This window comes from Orycteropus afer, unplaced genomic scaffold (assembly GCF_000298275.1).
Source record: "Orycteropus afer afer isolate SDZICR_OR568_19922 unplaced genomic scaffold, OryAfe1.0 scaffold00040, whole genome shotgun sequence".
NCBI lineage: Eukaryota > Metazoa > Chordata > Mammalia > Tubulidentata > Orycteropodidae > Orycteropus > Orycteropus afer.
Genome location: NW_006921627.1, coordinates 14,174,819 through 14,185,815, shown reverse-complemented (window position 1 = coordinate 14,185,815; position 10,997 = coordinate 14,174,819). Strand labels below are relative to the sequence as shown.

Below are 10,997 nucleotides of genomic sequence, written 5' to 3'. Positions count from 1 at the left end.
AGCTTCAGGATTGTAGGGAGATAGAACTTGCTGACTGGAAAATTACGTTGAGCTTTACAGCATCACTATTAAATAACACAGCTTCCAAACCCATCATTGGGATAGTATTACCCATGTTTTAAAAAGGCTTGTATCATATGCAGTTTAGGGGTTTTTATAAATCGAGAAAGTAAAGGAATATAAAGAGTGGAGAGTACTGAAAGGCTTAAGAGTAGGGCTCAATACTGCTAACTAAATTAAGTCACCCAACAAAAACAGTCCAGTCCACCCCATGGCAAATTCTATGAGTTAAGGGATAAAGAAAATGCAGCCAAAAGCAATGAAGAGAAGCATGTAGCCTTGAATAAATCATACACTGAAAAGCCTAGAACCAAAGACTAAACCAAACAATATACATATACACAGAAAGGCTAGGAAGCATCTATTTCTCCTTCTATGTTCAGGTGGTTACCCCTAACCCAGTGGAATCTAATTATGAAAACGGCTCATTTGATTTTTAAAGGTAAAACTTGTGTTTCCCATCATGCTTCATTTTTCTAGGCTCTATCCTTTTTGATTGGTTGATGTAAACAAAAAGCAAAACACATACACATGCATGCGTGCACACACATACATATATACTCCCCCCTAAAATGTGAAAAATGCAAATATATAATGCTGGCATTAGAAATCACTTCAGCTTTATACTTAAGAACTTAAAGGCCCTTGATTTGTCCCCTCAAAATACTTTCCTTGCCCTTATTTTTAAATGCACATGTTTCAAGTCAGTATCTTGCTAACAACAACAACAAAAGTAGCATTTTCTTCACTTTGGCCATTGTTAAAGATGCAGGCATAGAGCAGGGAATGTTAGACTACTAGCATGTATTAAAAAAAAAAAAAAAAAGCAACATTAACAGAGCATATATCTTTCAAAAAGACTAAAACACTAACAAATACAAGTCTTTGCACATATTTTAAACTAGTGTAATTTTATCTACATTGGAGTAAATGTTATTTTGTATACCAGACATTGCAATACTGTTCATTTCCATTTCATCATGCAAACATGCCAATTTTGACATTAAAAAGCCTTTATTGGGTCATATTTACTTTGCCCTTCCACCTAAATTAAGGGGAAAAAAACAAAACAAAAGCAAAAAATAAGAAAACTCAAATAGAGTCTCAAGATTTTATAAACAACTGTTGTTAATATGGAAATGGAAGAAGTTTCAGATTTCTATTTTAAAAAATTCATGTATTTTAGGCAGATGTATTCCTCACCAGTACAAAATTTTAAAACACAATCAATCTACTGCCATGCTACTCTGAAATTTGTACCAACCGTACAAAAACAAGATGCAAAGGACCATGAAAAAATTTCTACATTCCTCATGGCCCAAGAGCATACAAATTTTTGAGTAATTTAAAAAGATAACTTTGAAAACTTGACATTTTTCTCTATGCCACCTCTTCTGACTTTCTTTCCAAATTAGACTTGTAGGATTTTTAAATGAAAACCAGTCACATGGTAACAGCAGAGGTCTCGCTTATCTCCCCCTTCTTCTCTCAACTAATTTTACTCAATTTTCTCTCATCTTCCTGAGTGTTTTCCATGAACAGCATTGCAAGTTGGTTAAAAAAAAAAAAATAAAAATAAAGGAAAAGAAAGAAAGTTTTACAAGGGTTTTGTTGGTTAATTATTTACCAGTGGAGTCACTCCACCAGGAGTTTGATTTCATTGGCTAGAAGCTGGTTCATGTTGAACAGGCCCCCTGGGAGCTTGGTAAGCAGCTCCCGCTCCGTGCTTTCAGGGTCGCTGTCAACAGAGCTGGAACTCGCACTCATGTTGTCGACAGCAGTGCTGGTTGGGGGACCCAGCTCCGGCTCACTAGTTTCACTGGCTGTGGACACCACCGAGAGCAGGGACATACGCCGGGTGAGCCGGCCAGAGGGCAGAAGGGAGGCGGCATAGTCCGCTATGATACCAGCTACATCTAGATTACAAGCCTTATCAAAGGCGATGAAACCTACATTTGCATTGGCTTCACAGACACAGAAGGAGCCGTCATCTTTCATCAAGAGGTCAATGCCACACACATCCATCCCCAGGATATTAGACACCTGGATAGCTAGCTGCTTTCCTTGTTCACTCAATGAGCACATCATCCCCACACCACCTGGCAAAAGAGAAACAAGTTACCCAAATGATAAAATTTTTGGAGTAAAATTAAAGCTAGTCTCCAAGGCTAATCCTCTCTTCTAAATCAGCAGTGAAAGATATTATTTAGTGTAAAACTGGGACTATGAAATCTGGGTTTTCTTCATTTGGGAATCCCCTCCCTACCCATTTTTTTTAAAGAACCAATGACTTAGATCCAGAAACTTCTACTTGTGACGTCCTATCTGTATCCTACATATTTATTTGGTACTATTATACCCTTACTCCTCGTTTCACAGGAAGATGAACACTGGAAAATGATGTAAAAAGTATTTACTTTTTCATAGTTGTGAATGAATGTTGATAAGAATAATTCCTAAAGGACAATAATTTACTAGCTTCCTGAAACTTGGAAAGACTGATATAATATGCGTAAGATCTGACCAAGCTGTGTGACTTCACACATTCTATAAATATAAAAGGGGAAGAAAATAGATGTAACAGCATGAAAACTAGAAAACAGAAGAAATGGATAAGCACTCGGCTACAACAAAAGATTGCCGGCTCAAGTCCACCAAAAAGCAAAATGTCAGAATCATTGAAAAACTCACCTTAATTTTCTAGAAACTAAAAGTAGCATTAACATTCTTTATAAACTAAAAGCTCTTTCAAATCAACGAAGAAAATTAAATAAAAATATATAGATAAATAATTCACAAAAAGAAACAAAATGGCCAATAAACATCTAAAAATACATGCAACCTTCAAATAAGTTCACTGATCAAAAGGGCTCAAAGTTGATTAAAAAAAATATCTAAAAATATCTCGATAAAATTTTACAGCTCTACAACAACTAACAACATGAAGAAAAAACAGAACAAATTTTCAGGCAAAAGGAATAAATCACCTACAAAGGAAAATTTTATATAAGAGTAGATTTAAACATTGAATTTCAACAATGAAATCTAAGAGGCAGCAGAAGTGAAGCCAGACTCTTACAACCTAAGAATACTATCTTGGCCAAGATATTAGTCTCCCTCGAGGAGAAATACCTGAGAAGGTAGCTATCAGTCATATATCCCATCCAGGAATAATAATCAAGAAAATACACACACAGAACAAATGACTTAGAATAGAGATATGAGAAGATGAAGATGAGGAGGAAACAGTGGTGAGTAATGAACCCTGCAATATGCTGTTGCTGTGCTATCAAGATGGTTCCAAATATAACAAAACGAAAATCGCCCAGCTTTGCAACTTCCTCACAATCATTGCTATGTCATTTGAGTAAAACAGTATTATATTATTCATTATATTGATGACAGGTCTATAAATCACATTTACATGTGAAAGACAATGTGCTTTTCAAATTACTAAGTAAAAAGATCAACAGATACATATGAATATACACAAGTATCTGTATTGTTTTTACCTAGTGAGCAGTTGCTTTGCATCCTCCCATCTGTTGAACAACGTAACATGGTGCCAACCACACGGCCACCCACAACAATGACACGTACATCCCGTCCATGGGACTCTTTAACATACTTCTGAAACAGGTATGGAGCTTCATGGCGAATAAGATGGCTTAGATCAGCCAAATGATGCTTATCTCGAGCCAAGAAAACAGCTTTGCCTGTGGTTGAAAAATAATAAATATGTAAGTCATCAAATTGTGGACAGTTGAAATCTATTATCTGTATCTTCTTAAGTCCCAATCTGTTTCTTTAAAACAAATTGTAATTATTTTTCTAGTTTTGTCAGAATTGTTAAGTCAAAGTAACTTACTTATGATAACCAGTGAAATAATGTAAAAACGTCTAAAGACAACATTAATAATCTCCTACTACTGCCTCCATTCCAAACTCTTATTGGTAATATTTTGGTATATGCTATGAAGCAGGGGCTCTAGATTTGTATTCCTCCAAAGGCTAGCGAGTAACATCATCTTCATATTAGCAAAACTCTCCTTTTTAGTTAATCTTATGTGTTATATATTACTACAACATTCAATTAATATATTCTAATTAGGATTACCTTGGAAGGAAGATGGGGCAATCTAATTCCGTAGTGATACTGCCTTGGAAACCCAAGGAAGGGTCGCTATAAGTCAGGTCCGACTCGAAAGCACATAACAACACCACCACCACTTAGGATACAGCAACATAGCAGTATGTTATTATATACTTAATTTTGGATTCTCTACCCAATTTTGGATTCTCTAGTCTATTACACTGCTCTACTTATCTACGGTGCCAATGACTGTAGCTATTCTTAAAACATGGTTTTAAATTCTTTGACACCTTTAAAGTATTTCTATATACTGCCTTCTAAAGTTCTCTAAATTTATCTCACACTTTTAAAGTCTTCAATTGTAGAATGAACTTTATGTCTGTAACGTGAGGGAGGTATACAATGTTTTGTTTTTAATATGAACAACCAAACATCTCAGCACAATTGGTGATCTATGTATTTCTAATCTGAATAAATATGGACTTTTCAAAAAAAATTTTTATTGTGATTTGGGTGAAAGTTTACAGAGAAAAAATTCACTATCCAACAACAGTTCACACACATTTTGTTTCATGACATTAACTACAATTCCCCGCAACGTAACAGCTCTCTTCCCATTTCTTCCCTGTAGTTACCGCTTCTCCATGTCCTCCCTTTCCTATGCATTCCTGCCCCTTGAGCTATCCTCCTGGGGAAATACTGCCCTTCTGTTCTCCCATGATGGATTGTTCTAAGGAATATACATAATCTGATGTAAATATTCACCCTATATGCACACCTATTGTTCGGCTGGAAGCCATGACACAAACAAAAAAAACCAAACTCACTGCCGTCAAGTTGTTCTCAACTCATAGCAACCCCTCCTTGGGTTTGAGGCGGTAACTCTACAGAAGTAGATTGCCCAACCTTCCTTCTGAGGAGTGGCTGGTGGGTTTGAATCACCAGCCTTCTGGTTAGCAGTCAAATGCCTTAGGCACTATGCCACCAGAGCTCCCGGAAGCCATGAGTTCAACTCCAGGCCTAAAGGATAACTAGGGGCCTCAGGGATCGCCTGAGGCCTCAGGCTCTATCAGACCAGTAAACCTGATCTTTTTCTTCTTTTTTTTTTTTTTTTATGATTTTTGAATTTTGTTCCACACTGTTCTCCCACTCTATCTAGGATCTCCTGCACTGATCCTTTTCTGAGTGGTTGATAGTGATAGCCAGGCACCATCTAGTTCTGGTCTCATGCTCATATAGGCTGAGGTTTGCATGGTCTACTAGTTTCCTTGCATCTTTGCTCCAGATGAGCATTTAGATGGCTACATGCAAGCTTTTTTGAAAAATTGTGATTTGGGTGAAAGTTTACAGAGCAAATTCACTTTCCATACAGCAGAGTTCACATACACTTTGTCTCATGACATTGACCACAATGCAACAGCTCCCCTCCCACTTCCTCCCCATAGTTACTGCTTCCCTGTGTCCATCCCTCCATGCACTCCTGCCCCCTGAGCTGTCTCCCTGTGCATAAGCAGCCCTTCTTTCTCCCATGATTGTTCTCTCCAAGGAGTGTATCTACCTCAGGTAAATGTTCAACTCATATGCCTGTCTTTTGTTTGGCTAGAAGCCATAGGTGTGGGTTCAATTCCAGACCTGAAGTGCAGCTAGGGGCCATAGTCTCAGTGGTTCGACCAGGCTCTATCAGAGCAGCAAACCTGGTCCCCCACCCCCACTCCTTTTTTTTCCTCCAAATGATTTTGAGTTTCGTTCCACATTGTTCTCCCTCTCTATCCAGGATCTCCTACATAGATCCCCTTCTGAGTGGTTGACAGTGGTAGCCGGGCACCGTCTAGTTCTTCTGGTCTCATAGTTGTATATAGGCTGCAGATTGGATGGTGTACCAGTTGCTAGGATTAATTGTTTCCATGATTTTTTTGTTTTCTTCATTCTTCTCTGCTCTGGACAAGGAGAGACCCATTGTTGCATCTAGATAGCCATTCGCAACCTTTTAAGATCCCAGTCACTACTCACCAAAGTAGGAAGTAGAACAATGTTTTGTGTAGCATGTTAGGCCAATTGAGCTTGATGTCCCCTGGGACTACGGTCCCAAGCCCACAGGTTGAACTACTCAGTCCCTATGAGTAGCTGGCTATGACCAAGCAGTGACTACAACCTTGCTCCTTGTTAGCTCTACTATACACCTGGGAATTCAGATCATACACATAAACTTATAGGACCATTGTCTACCAATCTTATACATGTTCTTGGGCTGAACTACTAGGTACATGCAAGCTTTTAAGACCCTAGCTGCTACTCACCAAAGAAGGATGTAGAACAATGGTTTCGTGTAGTATGTCATGCCAATTGAGCTTGATGTTCCCTGTGACCATGGTCCCGAGACCACAAGACCAACAACTTGTTCCATCAGAGTGGCTAACTGTGGCTAAGAAATTATCATAACTTTGCCCCCTGTTAATTCTATTTATATGGACGTTGTTATAGCACACACAAATTTGTTGTTGCTGTTACATGCCATCAAGTCATCTCTGACTTGAAGCGATTTTATGTATAACAGAATGAAACAATGCCCGTCCTGTGCCAGCCTCACAATCCCTACTATACTTGAACCTGCTGCTGCAGCCACCGTGTCAATTCATCTCTTTGACGGGGTTCCCCTCTTTTGTTGACCCTCCACTTTAGCAAGCATGACATCCTTCTCCAAATAATGGTCCCTTCTGACAACATGATCAAAGCACGTGAGATGAACTCTGGCCATTCTTGCTTCCAAGGAGCCTTCTGGCTACACTTCTTCCAGGACAGATCTATTAGGTTTTTTTTTTTTTTTACCAGTCCATGGTACTTTCAGCATTCTTCACCAACGCCACAACTCAGAAGCATCAACTCTTCTTCAGTCTTCCTTATTCATTGTTCTGCTCTCACATGCATGTGAGGCAACTGAAAATACCATGAGTTGGGTCAGGTGCATCTTAGTCATTAAGGAGGTATCTTTACTCTTCAGCACTTTAAAGAGGTCTTTTGTCCAATGTGATATGTCGTCTCATGTCTTAACTGCTGCTTCCATTGGCACTGACCGCAGAACCAAGTAATATGAAGTCCTTGACAACTTCAATCTTTTCTCCATTCATCGTGATGCTGTTCACTGGTCCAGTTGTGAGGATTTTTGTCTTCTTAATATTGAGGTGTAATCCACACTGCAGACTGTAGTCTTTAATCTTCATCAGTGTATAATCTCTTTTGCCTATTCATACATGATCATTCAGTCTATCTACCTATTTATCTACCCATTAATGTTTGTTATTATTGATAATGCAAGTGGCCTTAAATGATAAAGCTTTATAACAACTTCTGGGAACTAACAAGGGAAATCAATCTACTTTTTCTCAGAAAGATCTTCATTATTCATGAACTTTCTCTTCTATATATAAATTTTTGAATCATCTTGTCAAAGTCCCTTACTAAGATTTTTTAATTGAAATTGTATGGAATCTACAGACCAATTGAAGTAGCCGACATCCATTGCTGTGCTATCCAATATGGTAGACACTAGCCAGAAATGAAGAAGCTCTGGTGCCAGAGTGGGTAAGGCTGCTAACCAGAAGGTCAGTGGTTCAAACCACCAGCTGCTCCATGGGAGGAAGATGAGGTGAGCTACTTCTGTAAAGACTTATAGTCTTGGAAACCCAATGGAGGTCACAATGAGTTGGAACTGACTTTATAGCAGTAAGTTTGGTTTTGGTTTGGTTTAACCACATGTCAGTTTGAACTGTAATGGTTTGCGTTTTGTTGTGATGCTGGAAGCTATGTAAATACCAGCAAGGTGGACGACCTTAATGACACAGAGGGAATAAAGCTATCAGTACCTGGATTTGGTCAAAATGAGAAGAGCGAGCTGCAAACACCCACGAATAATTTGAACATGGAATGTACTAAGTATGAATCAAGGAATATTGCAAGTTGTCAAAAATGAAGTGGAATACATTAATATCCATATCCTAGGCATTAGTGACTTGAACTGGATTCATACAGGCCATTTTGAATTGGACAGTCATATGGTCTGCTATGCTAGAAATGACAAACTAAAGAGGAAAGGGGTCACACTCACTGTCAAAAAGAGTATTTCAAGATTGATCCTGAAGTACAACTCTGTCAATGACAGGGTAATATCCATATGCTTACAAAGAAGATGAGTTAATATGCCTATTATTCAAATTTATACAACAATCCCTAATGCCAAAGATGAAGAAATAGAAGATTTTTACCAACTTCTCCCACCTGAACTTGACCAAACATGCAATCTAGATGCTTTGATCATTACTAGTAATTGGAATGTGAAAGTTGAAAACAAACAAAGATCAGTAGTTGGAAATAGGGCCTTGGTGATAGAAATGTAGCCAGAGATCACATGATAGAAGACCAATGACCAGCAAATACTTTTTTTCAACAACATAAACAGTGACTATACATGTGGATCATGGCTAGAATACATAGGAATCAAACTGAATACACCTGTGGAAAAAGACAATGGAGATGCTCAATATCACCAGCCAGGATGTGAAGCAGACCATCAATTGCTCACGTGAAAGCTTAAGTTAAAGCTGAATAAAATTAAAACAAGCTCACAACAGCCAAAGTACGACCTCGAATATATTCACATAGCTTTAGGGACCATCTGAAGAATAGATTTGATGCACTGCTAATGACTGAAGATAAGTACTGGGATAATAACATCAAGGACTTCATACATGAAGGAAGCAAAAGGCCATTAAAGACAACAACAACAAAAAGACCAAAATGGATGTGAGATGAGACTCTGAAACTTGAACAGAGAGTAGCTAAAGTGAATAGAAGAAATGTTGAAGTTAAAAGAACTGAAATGAAGACAAACTAAAATATTGTAATGAAATGTGCAAAGACCTGGAGTTAGAAAACCATAAGGGAAGATCATGCTCAGCATTTCTCAAGCTGAAAAAAATTAAGAAAAAATTCAACCCTTGTATTGTAATGCTGAAGAATTCTATAGGCAGAATATTGAACAGTGCAGGAAGCATTAAAAAAAAAAAAAAGACAGAAGGAATACACAGAGTCACTGTACCAAAAAGAACTGATCAATATTCAACTATTTCAGGAGGCAGCATATATCATGAAACAATAGCATTGAAGGAAGTCTAAGCTGCACTAAAGGAATTGCTGAAAAACAAGCTTCCAGGAATTGACAGAATACTAACTGAAATGTTTCCATACATAGATCCAATGCTGGAAGTACTTACTCTCTGTTAAGAACTGTGGAAGACAGACACCTGGCAACCAATTGGAATAGATAACTATCCATGCACATTTCAAAGAAGGGTGATTCAACAGAATGCAGAAATTATCAGAATTAGTGTGGTAGTTAAGTTTGTGTGTCAACTTGGCTGGGCCTCGTTGAGTGGCTGGGCAGCTTGTGGTAATTTTCTCCATGATGAGACTGGCAATCAATGCCATGGTGGGTCTACCACAAGCAGCTGAGTAGCTGCCTTAGGGATGTGGTCTGCTTCCTATACATAACAAGCCTTGGGGAACGGTCTCTGGTTTATGGCACTATTGAACCCTGTATGTAGCTGTGTCGTTTTTCAGCTCTGCCAACCTTGGGACTTCCAGTGGATTTGAATTAATGGTCTGCCGTGTGGTTTAGTAATGTGGGGACTGTGCCTTTTTACTTGTCAACCTTGGGCTTGTCAGCCTCAGCAGCCAGCAGCTGTCTAAGTGAAGAAAAGCCTCTAGTTTCAGTGGGCCAGGAGCAGGAGGCAGAGCTAAAGCCCAAGGCTGAGGGGCTTTCACCCAGCCCCTAGAGCTTGGCACTTTGAACTTGGACTTCCAGCCTTCTGAACTGTAAGAGAATATACTCGTTTGTCAAGCCATCATGTTGTGGTATATTCCTGTCAGAGCAGCACTAGGTAACCAAAACAGTATCACTCATGAACCAAATTTTGCCAATGACAATTCAAAAATAGTCGTAGCTATATAGGGACAGGGAACTGCTAGAAATTTAAGCCAGGTTCAGAAGAGTACATAGAACAAGGGACATCATTGCTGATGTGAGACTGACTATGAAAAGGCATTCAACTGTATAGATCATAATAAACTATGGATAACACTGCAAAGAATGGGAATTCCAGAACACTTAAATTTTGCTCAAGCAAAACTTCTACACAGACCAAGAAGCAGTTATTCTAACAGAACAAGGGAATACTGCTTGGTATAAAAGCAGGAAAAGTGTGTGTCAGGTTTGTATCCTTTTACCATATTTATTCAATCTCTATGCTGAGCAAATAATCTAAAAAACTGGACTATATAAAAAGGAATGTGGCATCAGGATTGAAGGACATCTCAACATCCATGGAGCCAACAGTTTCCTAATTTTCTCTGTATTTTACATACTTTTAGTAGGTTACTCACCTTTCAGTAGTTTCATTCCTAGTTGCCATATATATCTCAATGTAAATAAGCAATTTACTTCTGTATAATTTTATGTCCACTAAGTTTGCTAAGCTCTCTTATCTTGTCATTTCTTCCATTGGCCTTAGCTTCTCTCCGCTCAAGGGCAAGTTTCAGAGTCTCTTCTGTGATCCATTTTGGTCTCCTCTTCCTTTCTCGTCTTTTTAGTGATCTCTTGCTTTCTTCATGGATAATGTTCTTGATATCCTCCCACAATTCTTCTGGTTTCAGTCGTTGGTGTTCAATGCATCAAATCTATTCTTTATATGGTCTCTAAGTTCAGGAGGGATATATTCAAGATCACATTTTGGCTCTCTTGGACTTATTTTAATTGACTTCAACTTCAAGTTGAACTTGCATATGAGCAGTT

At 38.4% G+C, this 10,997-nt stretch overlaps 1 protein-coding gene across 1 annotated transcript in view; it reads right to left on the bottom strand.

Annotated features, from left to right (window-relative positions):
* Positions 1 to 1,695: 1,695 nt before the first annotated feature.
* RIMKLB (ribosomal modification protein rimK like family member B) overlaps positions 1,696 to 10,997 on the bottom strand; it is a 38,597-nt gene continuing 29,295 nt past the window's right edge. Inside the window, exons 4-5 of the mRNA XM_007937159.2 lie at positions 3,573 to 3,776; positions 1,696 to 2,159 (exon numbers count right to left, since the gene is read on the bottom strand). Of these exons, the coding sequence (XP_007935350.1) occupies positions 1,696 to 2,159; positions 3,573 to 3,776 (668 nt within the window). The remainder of the gene's footprint in view (positions 2,160 to 3,572; positions 3,777 to 10,997) is intronic.